This window comes from Crinia signifera, chromosome 19 (assembly GCF_055691185.1).
Source record: "Crinia signifera chromosome 19, ASM5569118v1, whole genome shotgun sequence".
Lineage (NCBI taxonomy): Eukaryota > Metazoa > Chordata > Amphibia > Anura > Myobatrachidae > Crinia > Crinia signifera.
The window spans coordinates 105726576-105746329 of NC_139226.1; the positions used below are offsets into that span (position 1 = coordinate 105726576).

General features: G+C 43.0%; 1 protein-coding gene across 1 annotated transcript in view; it reads left to right on the forward strand.

Moving 5' to 3' along the window:
* Positions 1-18575, forward strand: part of DHRS3 (dehydrogenase/reductase 3) — a 28921-nt gene extending 10346 nt beyond the window's left edge. The window contains exons 2-6 of the mRNA XM_083163089.1: positions 13366-13509; positions 14433-14552; positions 15214-15452; positions 16311-16436; positions 17722-18575. Of these exons, the coding sequence (XP_083019215.1) occupies positions 13366-13509; positions 14433-14552; positions 15214-15452; positions 16311-16436; positions 17722-17806 (714 nt within the window). The 3' untranslated portion in view covers positions 17807-18575. The remainder of the gene's footprint in view (positions 1-13365; positions 13510-14432; positions 14553-15213; positions 15453-16310; positions 16437-17721) is intronic.
* The last annotated feature ends 1179 nt before the right edge of the window (positions 18576-19754 follow it).

Genomic DNA, 19754 nt, shown 5'->3' on the forward strand with positions numbered 1-19754 from the left:
GTGAGCCAGACTATGTGTTGACTTGACAATATGGCTGTCTTCTCCAATAGATAAACCATGGTGCCCTGCAAGTGGGGTAGATGTATCAGGTGCAGAGAGAGTTAAGCTGACCAAACATCAGAACTACCTGAATACACCATTTTTTGGAGTTCCACACATTAGAGCGTCGCAGAGTCCAGGAACGAGGAGGGGGACCGAGCCGAGGAGGCTGCGCACAGGCCTCTTTCTCTCTTAAAGCGCCTCTGGGCTACAGCTCTGGGAAAATGGGGCAAGGCCTGAACCAGCTGTGTATGCAGAGCCGTGACCGCTGGGGACAGTAGAGAATCTGGGGGGTTGCAACACTGGCCTAAATTCACCTTTGCAGTACCAGGCCAATTTACTAATCTGTCTGGTCCACTTTACCATGGCTGAAAGTGCGATGGTTGTCACCCGGAGCAAGGCAGTAATTATGGGTTTCGTATCAGAACCTTGGGCATGTGACCCTCTAGTTGCAGCCCTGGCTTTAGAATAAACATTTTGGGAATGATGCTGAGTTTAAAAGTATACACCCATTGGCAGAGCGTATAGTGCTCATTTTTGCGTTGTGCATGCTCCGAACGTGAACGACGCAGAGTTGAATCCATTACTAGACATGGCTGAATCTCCCTTTCTTCTCCTCTCATAGTCAGCAGCAGATTGGTAGTCATCACAATTCCCTGATGTCTGAAGTTTGTTCCGCCTCTTAAGAAGTGCATGAAGGGGGTATCAGAAGTAAATAGCATTTGACAATGCATGCTATGTTTTACGCTAACTACCCTTCATTTCCTACCAGCCCCGTTTCTTTCCAGTGGTCATCAATAATTGTTACTGACAGAATGTTCAACAGATATGTCCCTTGAGGTCTTCAAGTTGTTTAACATTTTCTCAGCTTCCTTTATTGTCCTCCTCCTCCTCCTCCTCCTATTACAGACGTTGGAGAATTACAGATAATTGTTCTCAATTTAAGATAACGAGACTGAAAATGAATTCCTTCTGTCCGTCTTCATGTTCATTTTAAAGCCCTATGTGAAAAAAAGAGGAATATTCTCTAGATTTAAAGACTATCTCCTTAAAGACTACTCAGCGTTGCACACAATACTCTACCCCAGGACAGGAGCGTAGTGTCATTTATAAACGTATTGATTTTTTTCTCCCCCACTCGGAACATTGAGTTTGAATTATCAAGTGCTGAAGAGACGATTTGTCTATAAAAATACCATTAAGGATATTGGTCATGAAATTGCTTTCTAACTGCCAATGGAGGCAATTTGAACAAGATTGAACTCTACAGGGTAGCAATATCTCACATCCAGATGGATTTCCGACCTTAGTTTTTTTTTTTTCCAACTATTCTGTAATTTTCTATATCCAGTTTTCTTTCTACCATCTTTGCGCTCCGTGATTTATGCTTTGGCATTCTGTGGAAAGTATATAAATAATTTGGCGCATGTAATTGATCTTCCCTCTCGGGACTTTATTTTACATACTTCAGCAGTATTTTGTTTTATGTCTTAGGTTTTTTTTTATTTAATTACTGAAACTGAAAAGGACTTTCACTCCGTTGAGTTCTTTTCATTTTTAGACCCAAATCTTTCACTTGCTAATTTCATTCTTCCTCCTGAAGAGAACACAAACTTCCTACACAAGGAAATCAGTGGGTGGGTGACGGTCATTCAGTAGAGCAGAGAAAAGAGGCAGGAGAAATGGTCTCTCAGTGGTATGCAACAGAGACTTTCCATAGTCTATATGCAAATCGAAAAATTTTATTGGTCAGAAACTCTCAAGGCTGGTTTATTTAAGACCTCAATGAGCTTTCAGCAGCGGATAGAGTCCTTTGATTAGACTGTTTATAGAACAGATACAGTTGTCTCCATTGAAAGTACAATAAATACTTTTAAAAGCCATTGAAGAGACATGAAAGTTGATCTAGAAGTCTCTAGGTATGATATGTGGTGACCGTTTAGGCTGATTGAAGGTTCCACGGTCATTGTAAACTTTATTTGTCTGAGGACTTATCATCCAAGAAAAATGGCCAATCTGTGTCCAGAGTCATTTCACAGGACTTCAAAAGGTTATCGTGTTTTTGTTAGGTCGGTGTGACCCATAGATTACAGTCTTATCTTATGTGAAGGGTTGACTGGCTGTCTAATAATGAGGCCTTGAACTTTAGCAGCCTTTGATGCTGTGGGAGCTGTGTACTGAACCCAGCTCCTTGTCTCCTAGAGGCTGATTTTAACATTTTTATCGGGCTAAATTCCCTGATGGCACAATTTCTGTAGTTCCCCTGCCTGCTTCGGGTGGGCGTCTGACATCACATGATGTCAGCGCCCGCCTCCAATTCGGCAGCAAGTTCACCTAAAAGTTAGTCCTGGCTTACCTTTTAGAGCAAATATAGGAAAAATCATTCGCTGGTGAGATGCATGCGGATGTGTATGCGCTTGCATCGTACCAAAGTGATCCGGCCATCAGGAAGCAGGGGTGTGCTTTTGGTGGGGACGTGTTTACCTGCTCACTAGGCATCGAATATACGCTGCCTAGCAAGTGGGTCTGAATCGGGCCCTTTGTTAGGACCATGGGACCCCACTATTTCTTGGATTTTGCGTGGTCACAGCACCTACAGCCAGAAGCTCTGCCAGTTACCTGCAATGCTACTGAGATCAGACGCAGCAAGTTGCACTCAAATAAAGCAATGGTCCCGGTCCCAGGGTAACCTAGCTAAATGACCGGCATTCAGCCGGCAGGTGTCTGGGGGACTCATAAGGCTGCGAATTTGGAATAAGGGCCGTTGTATAGCGCCACGCCTCCGGTCTTCATCTTCATTCATTAACAGTATGGCAAGTGACCTGCCAGGTAGATGGATATACGTCCGAAACGGCCCACCCCAGAAGAACTTGTATTCTAGATGGGGGGGCGGGTTAGGGAATGACCATAGGGTGAAATGGGACAGTTTAGTCTGGATAATGGACCATGTGATGGGGCAGTTGGTGACGTAGTGGGGCATGGAACCCATGATGGTAGCAGGCTTTGCCTTGGAGGGACGTACCAGCGGTTGTTGGGACTTCTTCTTAATCATGGTCACCAGGCTGTAACCCTGTGACTTCTACAAATGAGGGAGTTCAGTCGTGCGCTTCTCATTTAATTTCTAGAGATTTCTTGCATATAATTTGCATTCTTAAATTCTATCTCTATGTAAGTAGATCTTAAAATAACCAGTATTGCGGTTTAGGTTTTTGGACCAGTGGAAGTTGAAAGCTGTTGAAAGCTTATAGCTGAAGGCCACAATTTGTACAGTACTCATTCCATTATTTGTATAATAGAATTTTGTACCACGGTTCCAGGAATAATTATACTATTTCTCCAGAGTCGGAAAGAAATGCTGAATTAGAGGCAATTTTGATTTCCCAAAAGGAAGATGAAAGGCCGTTTAGGCCTGGATTTCATTATTAAATGTCTCTGGCTTAATAATAACCGATTACATTTTTATGATAAAGGGATTTATGTGGCAGTTATGAAGACACAACTCCATGCTAAAATGTCTAAATGGTTTTCAAAGGTAGCCTATTCTGTCCTTAATGTTGGTTTCATATCACATCCCTTTTCCAGAGGCAACACTTCCTTCTAGACGACTGGAACTGGCTTCCCTGCTTAGTGCCAGAGGCATCTACTCTAGAAACCGTCTCAAGACTTGCCTGTAGCTGACGCATTTCACTATCCCCCTCCCCCCCTACCTTAGTTTCTACAGGAAAAAAATGCAACCCAAATGTGAAGCTCACTTTTCTGTACATACAGTGTTAATGTATACATTTACGGTGCAATTAGGGAATTAGTGTTTGTTTTTGTTTGTTATACTTGGATGTTTAATTACTTATTGATACCTTTTTTGTTACATAGTGTTAAAGTATCCTACTGTTTGTACCTTGAATGCATTAAGGATTTTTAAGGGGGGCAATTCATGTTTGAATGGAGGTGCGATTTTCTAGGCCACTCTACTGCTAGTGATAGCAAGTGAAGCTGCTGACCAGTAATGACCCGGAGCCATCTCAAATTCATTTAAATTAAGTACACATTCACAGTCTATATTCAAAGACGAAGATCATCGGGTCTAGGGTTGGTTGCGCAGACTGGACACTGCAGTAGCGGCCATGTTTTTCATGTACGAGCTTGCAGCTTATGGCAGATACACACCCATAAAACGGCCATGACGCCCCTACATTTTTCCAGGCACTCCTTGTTAAGTACCACTTCTTCATGAAATCCTCCTTGCAAGCATGATTGCAGCGGTGGCACCTTGGAGCAGCACATGCACAACCAGCTGATAATCTCCCCATTGCTTGAACATCGCCTATAGCGTACAAATCTTAATTAGGCCCATTGTCTGGTGGGAACGAACAACCGTGTACCTAAGAGGAGGCAAAGAGACATCGCTATATCCTAGTGGATTTTCAAGCTGTACCTTGGTTCCACCCACACACAAGTCTCTTCATCCACAGTGTGCAGGTAACGGGCGTATTCCATTTGCTTAATATTCCAGTGCATAATATACAACACTTCCTTCATGGCACCACCCGGCGTAACTTCTGAGAAGCTTAATGTCCTTCCACTGTAGTTTTTATGGCTTCCAAACAACATATCCTGTGTAAAATGGCCAGTGTGCGAGGAATAAGGAATGATGGGCGGAAGGGGGGGGGGGGGGTTGGATCAAAGGATTTCATAGGAACTGCTACTTTTTTGTTGTGCAGCTCAGTGACACTTTAGCCCCTGCGTGAGTCTGCATGTAGCCAGGAGCGAGAGTTGGCACCTTCTCAATTACAGACCGGGGTTCATCAGTGGGTCAGCCAGCTCTTAATGACCTCACTACACTTGTTTACCTCTCATGGAGGAAGTGCAGTCGTGATGGGATCTAGCAATGAGAATCCCTCTACCAGCAATGTAGACGGCAGACGTACAAGCACCTAAGGGGTTACATATCGCATTCAGAATGTTGGCGCCACTCCATAGCAACTTTATAATTGGCATGTGTGCCAGTGGCTGTCATTGTGTATTGCTATATCTTGCCGTTCTATGGAAATGGTGAAGCACCTTCACCCTCGCCATTCTGAGAGGGGTTTATTTACCTAGATGGGAGTTCTATTGGAGATGGGATGTTGCTTTGGGCAACCAATCAGAATCTATTTATCATCTCCTAGGAAATTCTAAATAAATAAGGAATAGAATCTGGCTGGTTGCCCATAGCAACATCCTATCTTCAAGAACGCCCATCTTAGTAAATAAAACCCAGAATGTCACTATTAAATATGTAAATACAGTATGCCGTCATTCTGAAGATGTACACCTAAGGGTAAATTTGCTAAAGCTTCTAAAAACGAAAAGAGGTGATGTTGCCCATAGCGACCAATCACATTCTGTCTCTTTACTAGGATGATCAGCTGCTATTGGCAACACCTTGTATACCAGTCCTCGCAGTTCTCTCTATTGTATAGAACACACATTTGGGTATGATATAACTATTTGATTGTCATAGTGTCGACATGGGAATATCGACATTCAGTATATTGCCTGATTCTGATGTTGTGTTGACATTGTTAGCATGTCGGCATGCCTGTTTTGTATTAATTCTGTTTCTCACCTTAAGCCTTCTGGCAAAGACGACATTATGACAAGGTTGACATTTACAATTCTGAAACTGTCATCCTTGTGCAGGTGTCAATATGGATGAAGTTGACATTTGACCATGTCCACATCAACCTTCTGCTGCTTCTTTGACCTCCTGTCGGCATTCTGACTGCTGACATCATGACTGCATAGAACACACATTAGTGTGACCAATAATGAATACACTATTTTACTGACCACAGCAGAATTCCCCAAAAGGTCGACATGAAATAGGTCACAGGGTTAAAATGTTTACATAAAAAAGTTAGACACATAAAAAAAATTTAGTTTTTCACATTTTTGGGGGGGGGGGGGGGGGGGATCCGTTTCTATTCAGTTTTGTATTTGTTTTATACGTGTCTGTGTCGACATGGGTATCCAATGATAGTGTAACACATACTCGCATGTTTTGCTTCGGACTTGATACCTCGCTACGCTCGCCATGCTCCGTGCTCCGCCCTTGGCACACTATTTTCTCCCTCTCTGCCGACATGGATGGTGAAGTAAGAACATGACGGTTTAAACTAATTCCTACCTTTTTCATGTCGACCTTTTGACCCCTGTCACTGTTTTGACCCCATCGAACTACTGCATGTCAACCTTTTGGCTTTCTATCTAGACAGTGTAGATCTATAAACTGGGACTAAGGGATAATAGAGCCCAGGATAAGTGCCTGGAGCAATTTATTTTATCCTGCAGCAAACTGGTGTACATGCGGTGCAAGACATGGGCAATTTTGGCTATGCCGATTTTGACTTCGCCCATGTCTGATTTTAACTAAGGGCCCATACGGGTGTGGTATAGGGGTCCGACAGTCATTATCCCGACTGCCCGGACTCAGACAGCATGGCAAGCGCAAAAAAGCCCCTTGTGGGCTCACAGCGCTCGCCATGCTGCGAGCCACCTATTCTATTCTCCCTCTAAGGGGGTCGTGGACCCCCACAAGGGAAAATAGCAGGTGGCCGTCTGGAACCCGGCTGTCCGGTGTTTTGACAGGTTTATCCCGATGTCGGGTGAATGCCTGTCGGGACCCCGTCCAGCACCCGGCCCATACACACTGGGTGATTTTGAACTGAACGCAGCTCAGTTTTACCTTTTGAGCTTCCCAGTGTGTTTGGCCGGCCCTGTGATGAACGGTGAGTGCTGATGCACGCGCCTGCAACAACACCTCTGCTCATCTGCTGGTATTACCAGCAGATGAGTGATGGGATGGACGGCTTTCCATAGCGAACTGCTATGGAAAGCCGTCCAACCCTGAAAAAAATCTCTCGGATGAGTGAAAATCGCTCAGTGTGTATCCACTGAGTGATTTTTCAGCCCAGCAATTTTTTCCACCATCGCTGTCCGTACACGCTGGGCAAAAACACGCCACGCGCACCCAGCACATGCACAGAAATGCATATGTGCAATGGGAAAATATCGGCCCCGCATGAACGGACCACAATAAGGTTCATGGTCCGATTCTAGCCAACTTGTTAGGCAATTCTGACTGCCTGGTCAAAATTGCCAAACGGACCGTGAGTACACAGCTTTTCTTTTTTTTATTATTATTTTACTTTAGCAGTGATTATTTATGGCACAGTACATCTTATAAAGAAAACATGAGAAAACCTATTTATGAATATCAGGTCATTGGGACGGGATTACCTATCTGCCAGACTCTAAAGATCTGTTTAACTTTTTACAATTATGTCACCTTTTTAGGATAACTTTCTGAGAGCCTTGATATTGTCAGCAGACTGCACTCTAGTTGACCCTTACCCGGTGCTAATAGGATTGCAAGAGTTGACTTCTACTTGACCCTTTTATTGTAAACGTCCCCCCCACGCCTTCCCTTGTTTTAATATTTTTACAAAAGAATGGGAATGCAATGCTTAATCTACAGTTGTGCATATGCAGGACTGTAACTGGCCCCTTTCACCTTCAAATACTATGATCAGTTAACAATGAGACTCTCTTTACTGAAAAACTAATTGCAAAGTGCTGGCAGATTAGGGGCTATTATCATTTAAATGTTGAACTTCTACAAACACCGTCTTGTGACCGTCATTGTGAAAAGATGGAGAATAACTGGTTTGACAATGCTAAAAAAAAACGCACTTCACTGGGCTTAGCTTTCTCTAATTGGAACACGTGTGGCTGCAAAAGTGGGCGCAGTCCGCCACATTGGAAGATAGTGGAGACATTTAGCGGTAGATTAACTTAAAGTTTATAAAAGGTTATACGTGCAGGTCAATTTTGGCTATGAAGCAAGCTGCATAAGGGGTTGCCCATGGGCGACATCACCAAATGATATCGGTAATGCTATTGCTCACTATATCATTCAACAACGATATCGTGGGAGGGTTCTGGTTTTTGGGGGAGGAGTCCCAATTTGCAGAATTTATTACTTACCGTTTCTTATATAGCGCACACATATTCCGCAGTGCTTTACAGAGAATGTTTGAACATTCACATCAGTCCCTGCCCCAGTGGAGCTTACAATCTATATTCCCTACCACATGTACACGCACACACAGACATTCTAGGTTTAATTTTGTTGGCATCCAATTAACCAACCAGTATATTTTTGGGATTGTGGGAGGAAACGGGAGTACCTGGAGGAAACCCACGCAAGTATGGGGTAGCACGGATGGTGTAATGGTTAGCATTACTGCCTCACAGCACTGAGGTCATGTGTTTAATTCCCACCATGGCTCTAACTGTGCGGAGTTTGTATATTCTCCCTGTACTTGCGTGGGTTTCCTCCGGGTACTCCGGTCGCTCCCACAATCCAAAAATATACTGGTAGGCTAATTGGTGCCCAACAAATTAACCCTAGAATGTCTGTGTGTGCATGTGGTAGGAACCAACCGTCAGGAGCTGATTGGCTGGTGATAAAGTACCAGGCACTTTATCACTTCAGAGCACCACACATCTGTAAAAATATAAATTTTCAAGTTTATTTTCCCAGATTTAATTCTTAAACATAAAATATATATACATAAAAACAAAACACATACAAATTCTTAGAAGAATTATTGGTGCGACATATCAGCTCCTCAATAGACAAATATACTAGCAATTAATATTGTTTAGCTAGACCAGGGGTCTTCAAACTATTTTGCTCTGGGACCCCATCAGACAATAACAATAATTACGGGACCCCAGCAAATTACTGCAGAAGGTCATCACATCACATGTGTAGTCAGCAGACAGCACATTCATGGCAGCATTGTGGAGGCACAACTTGATGGGAGGAGTCTGATATACCATAACCCATCACATCACATGTGTAGTCAGCAGACAGCACATTCATGGCAGCATTGTGGAGGCACAACTTGATGGGAGGAGTCTGATATACCATAACCCATCACATCACATGTGTAGTCAGCAGACAGCACATTCATGGCAGCATTGTGGAGGCACAACTTGATGGGAGGAGTCTGAAATAACTTAACAGATCTTTCAGACTCCTTGAATCACTGACTGAGATTAGAGAAGTCATCAGCCTGATGGTCAGCAACATAGAGTCGTGACCCCATGCTGAGAAGGTCGGGACCCACTTTGGGGTCAGGACCCACAGTTTGAGAACCGCTGAGCTAGACCAACTCCAGAGTGGTATCACACCTTCAAAATTAAATGTTTTTAGAGAAATCTCCAAATATATATATTCATATATATTCACTCATATGAGGCACACCGTTTAGAATATTTAATTGTATATTAATCTTTATTCTTTGAGAAATTTCCAGAATTGCCTCTGGGAGCAGCCTAGAAACTATTATAACCTACTATATCTTAGTTTACATATATATATATATAAATAGTGGAGCAATTACACAATCAATGTGCCTGATTGTTCTGTTGTTACTTTATCACTTCTCCTACTTTATCACTGCTTCATACATCTACCCCTGAGTTATTTAGGCTGCTTCAAGGGAATCAATATCTCTAAAATCTCGTTATAATTTTAACTGTCTGATTTAAGCGCCAGAATATATGTTGTTTATTTTGTTAATTTTAAAATGGTCCTTTCATCTTCATAAAACTAACACTTCCAATTTGTAGTTAACCCATATGCAGCCTGTTGATTCCTGATATAGATAGATGGTACCAGCTCTTACTAAATTGATAAGCTGAGTTGTTGTGATTCAGCCCACAAAAAGACTGCCACCACTTTTGAGTGGTCCACTTTAATATATACTAAATATTCCTATTTTTCTTGTGGCCACACTGTCCTGTTAATCCAAGCGTACAAATAGAAACTGAATTTGGTGCCAATAAAACCTTTCATGCCCAGCCATAAAAAGTAAATTTTCTAATGCCTGTTGAAACCAGCTAGTCACTGTCCTCTGTTACGTAACTCTACCAAATCCGTAATCCAATAAAACCTCAGTATTGTAGTTTCTGCTAATTAAAGGGGGAAGAATCCTGGAATAGCTTCAGGTGGCCTCTAACATCACCTCCGCCTATTAGACTTACATTGTCCATCCCAGGATAATGCTCAGACATTCCACCTGCATTTAGGCCAGCCAACCCCCTGGGGTCAGCGAGAGGTAACATCAGTGCAGGATGTCTTTCAGGACAGTCCTGACTCCACAGGGATTTGCTGCCTCCCTGGGCTGTTGCCCTAGTCAATTTTCTGGTCAGTAATTACTTGAAAGAAGAGTGTTTCTTGTTCAGTAGGGAGGTAATCAAAGACCACAGTGTCTGGGTCCTGTGCCGGAGAGAGGAAACTATCTAGCCATGAACTTCTTTACAAAGTCTGGAAAACTTTTTTTTTTTTTTAACTTATTGCTAATACAGTATGTTATTGAAACGTTCTATGTTCCATATACTGTCTGGATTGAACTTTGCAATTTTATTTCCCCCTGTTTTAAAAAAAGACACAAAAAACATAAATCATGTTCTCCCTGTCAACGGTAATGATTCTTTATAGCTTAGATTTTGTCTGGTCAGTAGATGACAGTGTATTCTGTAAATGTTTATGAGGTCATCCAATGTGTGATGTACACGAAAAACTCTTTGTTCCTTCCTTAATCCTGGAGCAGTACAGACGGTGAACTTTTGCCCCACGCGTTAGAGCACATCTGGTAGTTATAATGAAGACACGGTGACCTTCATGTTCTGCACACAAGAGACGGATATGATCAGACGTGGAAACGATCTTGTGATGGCGCTGATGAGAGCTTTGGCACGTGGATTTATTTCTAAGTCCTTTGTAGGAGGTGTGCCACGTGAAGAGTAGACAGAAGACCGTGGCGGGTCAATTTCGGCTTTTCTGGTCTTCCATATTGATAACGTTTAGGTTCCAGTTATGTGCATGATTATGCTGGGAACTTTCATGAGTGGAAAGTACACCTAATCTTACCATATGCTGTAAACGTCATTGAAATGAAGCTCAGGAGATTTCAGTTGTGCTGGAGTTATTATGGAAAAGATCCCTCAGGTTATTACTGTAGGCCTGGACCTGGCAGAAAGTTGTTGAGTTTTCCCATCAGGCGTCCTTAACTTTTATGGTGACCCAAAAGCATCTCACAATGTAGGCTTTCAGAAACAATGGCTTTAGTAGGAGGAGGCCTCTCGGAGCACTTCCGCTGCCTGTACTCCAGAAAGAGAACTGTACACTGAGCATAGATTAGGGGTTTTAGTGACTGCTTGGGTGTAGCTACACATCTCCAAAGCGTAATGAGCTGGGACCACCTGACAACCTTTGTTTCCTCATGACCACACACATTAAACGCCTCACCTCATCCATAGTATAACATTGAATGTGAAAGCCATTCTGCTATTAGTACAAGTTCAATACTCATGGGCATGCTATGCAGTGACGACGTTTCTTAATGATACCAGAATCTGCCCTACAGTTCCTAAGCAGGAATCGCTGGATCTTCTGTAGCTAGACAGTTCACGTTTTCCAGGTCTCCACACAGATTATCAAGTGAAATAATAAGCTCCACTTGTAAACAATTTAAAATGTGTTAGTGAATAATGAGTACACCTGTGCACCTGTCGGGTTACCTGGAAAACGTGAACTGTTGGGGGTACTTGAGGACCGAGGTTGAGAACCACTGTGCTACATGATAGACAGCACTTGTAATGCTTCTTAAAATTGCAGCTAATCAAACATTAGGATTTCACTAATAAACCACTAAACCATATTCAATTGTGTAAACCTTTATATATACACACAATGTTTTGGTTTATTCTCTTATGTTTTTCCATTTTAAGGTGCTTACACACACTTCAATATGCTACATGAAATCGGTGGTACGGGCGGAGCCCCTCTACTCTTTGCCCGGTAATTGCACGCGCATTACAGTCTCTCGGTGGCTGGGCAGTGGGACCCTGCCCGTCTGCACTTCGGGGAGACGGGCAGGGTTAGGGGGGTGGGGTTTCGGTGCGGCGGTGGGGACCGGCAGTGGCGAAGGCGTCAGATGGCGACAAAGAGCTCCACCGCCATGGGGCGCATGAGCGTCTCGTGCGTGCGCACCCCCTGGCAACGACTGGATTCTATCGCCAGCCCCTGCAAAGATGGAGCGTGCTCCATCTGTACTTATGGGGTTATTCAGACCCGATTCGAATCTTCGAATTCGCAGGCAGGGCGGTTATCCATAAACTGCACATGCGTATGGATTATAGTACGCATGCGCAAGGCTTTCTTGCGATAAAATCCTGCTAATTTTTTTTTTTTTTATTGCTGGCCAAACACCAGCTGATTGACAAAAAGCCAGGGAAAACACAGGTGTGCCCAGGTGTTTGAGGGGGAAGGCGTGTGGCAGCAGCTCCAGCCCCGACTGCTTCTATCACAGAGGCTGAACAAAGGGGCCTACACACAGGGAGATTTTCTGAGCGATACTAGATTGATCAGCACACAGCGCTGCACAGCAATGTGTCAGTGCTGAGCAATCTGTCAGGGCCAGTGTTCTCCGGTGAGAACACTAGCCCTGACTGGCGATCTCATTAGATGTATCCAGCATGCTGGATATTAATCATCGGGCGATATCGGCGTGCATCGCAATTGCTGTGGCCCCTACACACGGAGCTATGTAGGTGCATTTTCTAAGCGATCTGAAATGCCCTGAATTCATCCCATGTGTAGGCCCCATTACATGGAGAAGCTGATCTCCAGGCAACTATCTAGTTACTGGCATCACAATGGGGTTTAGTGGGGTCGTAATGTTTGTGTTTACTAATGTAGGGTCATTGGTTGCTTAAGGCCGTGTCATATAATCTGCAGATTTGTCAGCTGATAAGGCTGTAATGCAGTATTTCCGCAGTCTCTGTTATAGCATTGATGTTTTGTCATCTAATGTTAAAGGGAAAGAACACAGCTATGATCATGAATGAACATCCCGTTTTATCATATTGATGGAAAAAAATTGATTTTTTTTTTTTTTTTCATTTATTTTGAGAAGTAAAAGTCTTACAATGTAAAAATAAGATTGATCATCATCCAGAACAGTGCCACCTAGTGGGTGGATTAGTGGGTGGATTATCAAAAATGGAAACTAGCATTACTGATATTTAAATATAAAATGGCAAATACAATATAGGGAGTTGCCTTGCCATGAAACCCGTAACTACACGCAGCAAGTCTAGCACAGACTGAATTTTTTAGAATTGTAACCAGGATATGTAACAACCACCGCGATTCTTCCTTTGTTTAGAATTATATCGCTTATTATGATTTTTTTTTTTTTTATCTTGCAGATCATTTTATGGGGCCGGACGGAGAAATGCCTCAAGGAAACTGCAGAAGAACTCAGGCAGATGGGGAGTGAATGCCATTATTTTATTTGTGACGTTGGCAATCGAGAGGAAGTTTACCAACAAGCAAAATCCGTCCGGGAAAAGGTAAGACGTATGATGATATTTCCCGGAGACCATTGTTAAGTCGGTGTTAAACCATTCCACTGTCCTATAGTGGACTACATTATTATTATTATTATTATTAACAGTTTCTTTTATAGCACACATATTCTGTAGCGCATTACAGAGAATATTTAAACATTCACATCAGTCCCGGTCCCAGTGGAGCTTCCAATCTATATTCCCTACCACATGTACAGGCACACACAGACATTCTAGGGTTAATTTTTTTAAGGGCCAATTAGCCTACCAGTATATTTTTGGATTGTGGGAGGAAACCGGAGTACCCGGAGGAAACCCACGCAAGTACGAGGAGAATATATAAACTCTGCACGGTTAGGGCCATGGTGGGAATGGAACCCATGACCTCAGCGCTGTGAGGCAGTAATGCTATCCATTACACCATCAGTACAGCCCAAATCTCCCAGCATGGGGACAGTCCAGTGAGTTGAAGTGAACCATTGACCAATCACGGCTGACAGAATCCTCTCGGCATTCCAGGTGCTGAGGCTAATAGGGCGGGGCGATTTCAGAGGATTTCCTAAGCGATCTAACTAGATCTCTTTGAAAATGCCCCTACATCGTTCCGTGTGTAGAGTTCATAGTGATGCGTGGCTGGATAAATCTAGTTAGATCGCCAGTCAGGGCTAGTGTTCTCACCGGAGTCCACTGGCCCAGACAGATCGCTCAGCACACAGCACCGACACATCACTGAGCAGCGCTGTGTGCTGAGCGATCTAGCATTGCTCAGAATGCTCAGAACATCTCTCCATAAGTAAAAGCCTTCTCTGTTCCACCTTGGGAGGACCAATGTTGCACCACCAAAAAGCATAGCAATATATTTTTCTATGAAATAAATGAACGGCATCCCTATACTAAGCTGTGTTTCCCTGCTCTTTCTCTTGCAGGTGGGCGATGTCACCATTTTAGTAAATAATGCTGCAGTTGTTCACGGGAAGAGCTTAATGGACAGTGATGATGACGCTCTCCTGAAATCCCAGCACATAAACACGCTAGGACAGTTTTGGGTACGTTCCGCCTGTCATTGTCATGTGATAAAACCAACCATTGGGAAGCCTCTCTTCCTGGGCACATCACTCTTGCGGTCTTCAAGCAGATTTATTGGCATCTAACATTTCCTAGCTACAAATCCTGTGAGTTGCACTAGGGTAAAAAAAAAAAAGTCAAATAATTCCAGCTTTATCAATATAAGGAAACATGTACATATGTATCTGCAAATATTATTGGAAAGACTTCTATTTGGTATATGGGAATAGAGGCGGTTTGGGATTTCCTGCTCATCCGCCAGAATTCTTAAAGCAGCATTCCTTTAAAAGGCAAAGCCAGGTCAGTGTTGCTTTGTAAATGATTGCTGCTTTAAAAACATGGATGTCATTCACAATAAACCAATCAAACTGTGGCTATCATTTCTGTTGGTCATGGCTGTAATTTATATTTCCCATCATTGTGTAAGTTATCGGTAAATTCCATGAGCCCCTGGTACCGTGGTGGGATTGCAGCATCCTATCATCCTAACAGAGCCTAATTAGACTAGTCGGAGACTGTATAACTTCTACATTTTCATGTTTAAGTGTATAACATACAGCAACTGTAATCGAGCTAGCAATATTTACAGTCTGGTTAACACATATACTAATCTAACGTATGGAAATCTTTGTTTTGCGACAGACCACAAAAGCGTTTCTGCCACGCATGTTGGAACTACAGAACGGGCATATTGTCTGCATAAACTCTGTCCTGGCCTTGTCCGCTATCCCCGGTGCCATCGACTACTGCACTTCTAAAGCATCCTCTTTCGCTTTTATGGAAAGCTTGACGTTAGGACTCTTGGACTGTCCAGGAGTAAATGCCACCACAGTATTACCCTTCCATACCAGCACAGAGATGTTCCAAGGAATGAGAATAAGGTTTGTACTTGGCTCTGTGTATTTTTTTTATCTTTTATGGGTAAGAATTCTTGTATATAGAAGGCTATATGACCAAGGAACGGTTCCCTTATGATGGAGAAAAGAACATCCTTGTATAGCTCCTAAGGACAATACACACTGGGCGACTTTGAGCAGAAAGTCGCTCAAAACAGCCTGTTTGAGCGTCTTTCAGCTCCAAGCCGCCCAGTGTGTATGCCCCAGGGATGAGCGGTGAGCGCTGCTGCACGCTCCCGCAACATCGCCGGGAAAGCCGCTCATCTGCTGGTAATACCAGCAGTTGAGCAGTTTTGAGGATGGCTTTGCATAGCACTGTGAAATACCGAACCTCATTCACCGACGGTAAAAATACAGACACGTTCATAATACCAACATTCCGTATGTCAACATGGTCAAAATACCAATATTAAGATGTCAACAGGTCAAAAAAGTTTTTCATGATTTTTTTGTTAGAAACTGACTCATACACTACCCTATCAGTGGAGGGGTAATGTAATAGTGTGCAACGTGCCCGAAGCATGGCAAGCTCATTGTTACACTTATACGGTGTGGATGTCTACCTGTATCAACATAGACCCCCCCTTCAAAAAAAAATTCAAAAATCATTTCTAATTTTTGACCTTTCAACAGTTTAAATGTTGACATTTTGACCATTGGCCAATGGTGGTTGACTGTAGGTAAATCATACTGAACCCTAGAATACAACCATGAACACAACTGCTCACCAATATGGATTGCCCTCTACATTTGGCATTTATAGGTTTTCTAATGTGGTCGGCATAAGTGTAAGCATACAGCGGGACAATGCATTGTTTCTAAATACTGCATTTTATTATGTAGGTTTCCAAACCTTTTCCCCCCTTTAAAGCCCGAGACTGTGGCCAGAAGGACGGTGGAGGCTGTCCAAAAGAACCATGCTCTCTTACTGCTTCCTTGGACAATGCACATTCTCGTAATCTTGAAAAGGTAAACACATTGCTGATACTTCTCACACAGATCATTTCTATTGTAAATATTGTTAGACTTTAAGAGAAAGATGTCTGAACCTTTGATGCCAGAAGTATGTTCTCATGTTACCCACTACAGTGTTCCTCAAAAAAAGGACCCTCTTTCTCCTTCGCCCTAAAAATATAAAGCTGATTACACACTAGCAGATATATCGTCCATTCCAGCTAACTTCAGATCTATCGAAAGCACGTTGGGTGTGTGCCGCCGATATGTTTGAACGATGTTGCTCATTGCGTAGGCTGTGGCTGATGGCTGTTATGTCTGCAGATATATCGGTGCATCTATCTGTGTACTCATCTGTGCCTGCCTGAACTGAGAATGGCCACCCAGTCAGGCATGGCACATCGGCAGACAATTAGTAAGTAGGTACCCAGATGGAGGCCTTCACAAGGATCTTCTGGCTTACATACTTGGATGAGCCTCTTTTATTCCCTGGGCTCATCCAAAGTATTCCTGGGGGAAAGGAAAGTTGATTCACACACTAATGTGAATAAATAGTTATGTGCCCACAGTAACTGGTCAGCTAACCTATATTTTTTATAATTAAAAATTTGCTGAAATATTAGAAAGATGACGCATAGGGGCAGATTCAATTAGTCACGGACTTACCAACGCGTCTACAGCTCTGACTGGAGCCACTGAGGTATTGCCCCTTACCTCCTGCTAAGCCTGGTGGTCAGGGACGGCTCTATTATTAGGCAATACAACCGATTCGGATGGATCGGGCCGTGAAATAGGTCCAAATCGCCTGTGAACCCATCCCATCCAACACGATGTGCGGTAACCAGATGGGTTAATGTGCATTCGCACATGGAAAATGCTAAATTATTAAATAGCTGCAGGCATTAAACCCAGGAGTTGCAGCGGTGTGGTAAGTCACGTGGCTAATTAAATTTACCCACTTGAATCTAATCGCCATTAGCAACCTGATCACCTATTCTTTATTTTGGAACCGTTTTCAATGAAAGCCCTCCATCGGCCCCATCTACGATGGTGGTGCTCTTCCCTTTTTTGTGGTCTTTTTATTTTATTTTCTAACATCCTGTCTTGCTTTCTGTGTCTGAAAAGTCCCCTGTACTGTGCATCCTGTTTTTTTGCAACCAGTTGTCAGCAGCCGTAAAACAGTAGCACTTCCTTCCCCTTTGTATACATGAAACCACAGGTAGTTTCAGTTTCACATCCTTTCTCCTCCAGACCAAACACGTCTGTTTATTTAGTGTTTTCCCCTCCTTTTTCTCTCCAGCATTCTCCCTCAATCAGCACTTGAAGAAATCCACAGGTTTTCTGGATCGTATACTTGTATGAACACTTTCAAAGGGAGGACATAGACCCAATTGAAAAATAAATGGAACTTTCCATGAAGAGGGGATGGGACCCGCCTTCGCGTAACAAGGCTACGAGGCGTCATCTTCGTACATGGCAAAATGGTTCTTCCAGGTTGACGATTCTGCAGCACAGACTTTGTTATATTGCTGAACTGGAAAAAATCTAGAGGATGTGACCATTTTTTTTCAAGTTCTTTTTTTTTATTTTTCTAACTTTTTATTTTTAAGAGTTTTTTTATTGTTTAAATCAAGCGGTAGCATCAAGATTTAAACATTGTTTTAATAGACTTTGGAACAGACCATGCTACAGTCGCCTTGTGTGTGTAACCTGTTGCCATGTTTATTTCAGAAAATGAGCCAGTGTTGTGATTTGCTGCGGCTCTTGTTCGTCTTTCATTGTTGCCTATTTTTCTCTGTGATTTGTGTGTGTTTTTAGGTTTGTTTGCGTGTTTTTGTTTCTTTTCCCGATAAAGCAATCAGAATGGTAATTTACCTTTTTTAAAATCAAGTATGTTTTTGTCCCTAACCTTGAGGTTGATACTTAGGGAAAGTCGTTTCTAAGGGCTTGAAGAAGAAAATCAGGTTTTGTACAGTTTTTGTTTGTTTTTAAGTCATATTTAAAAAATATAGAAAAAAAAGTTTAGTTTGTTTGTTTGTTTGTTTTTTTGGTGCAGAAATCACAAATTTCAGTAACTATATAAAATGAACATTGTATAAAGGCCATTCATTTTCACCACAAAACAAATAACTGAGGTTTTAGTGACTTTTTTTTTTTAAATAATGCAATTAAAATATTTTAAAAATAATTTAAAAAAATATGGATGATGTGTGTTATTTTTTCTTTGTTCAGGTTGTATCATGTGTCACTTTATTTTGTGTCATAATATGGGGCCTTATTTTGGTTCATTCTTTCTGACAAAATCCTTCTTAGATGGGCAAAACCATGTGCACTGCAGGTGGGGCAGATGTAACATGTGCAGAGAGAATTAGATTTGGGTGGGGTTTTACTTCAAAGTGAGATCTATATTGCAGTGTAAAAATAAATCAGTCAGTATTTTCCCTGCACAGAAACAAAATTACTCACCCAAATCTAATTCTCTCTGCACATGTTACATCTGCCCCCCTGCAGTGCACATGGTTTTGTCCATCTAAGAAGGATTTTGTCAGAAAGAATGAACCAAAATAAGGCCCATGGTGTTCACTGTTTTGTTTACGGTTGACTGGTTTTAATACCTGAAGGGCTGAATTGTAAATCCGCTGTTTAAGGCAACTCTGCATAATGGAATTTTTCCTAAAAACGTACATTTTATTAGATTTTTTGGTACTTGTTTCCTAGTCGTGTCGGAAAAATCGGGTCGATCGCATCGCATGCAATTTGGTCGCATGCGATGCGACCGACCGATTTTAGACCCGATTTTTTCATTGAATGAAATGTAAATCGGGTCCCTGGGACCCGATTTTACATTGGATTCAATGTAAAATATTCCCAACCCCCCCAAATTTGACGGCGTACACCCCACCCCACGATAGACGCCAACCCGAAGCGTGGCGAGCGCAGCGAGCCCGCGAGGGGCGGCGGTGCGCGTCCTCCGACCTTTTCATTCCCCTACTATCCACGTCGGCGTGGAGCTGAGAATAGAATAGTGTGGCGAGCGCGAAGCGTGGCGAGCGCAGCGAGCCCCGCGAGGGGACGCGTATACCTGTGAAGTTATACGCGTCCCCTCGCGGGGCGCGCTGCGCTCGCCACGCTTCGGGCTCGGTGGCTCGCTGCGCTCGCCACACTATTCTATTCTCAACTCCACGCCGACGTGGATAGTAGGGGATTGAAAAGGTCGGAGGACGCGCACCGCCGCCCCTCGCGGGCTCGCTGCGCTCGCCACGCTTCGGGTTGGCGTCTATCGTGGGGTGACGACGGGGACATCTATAATGTGAAATGGGTCATATTGGCCCA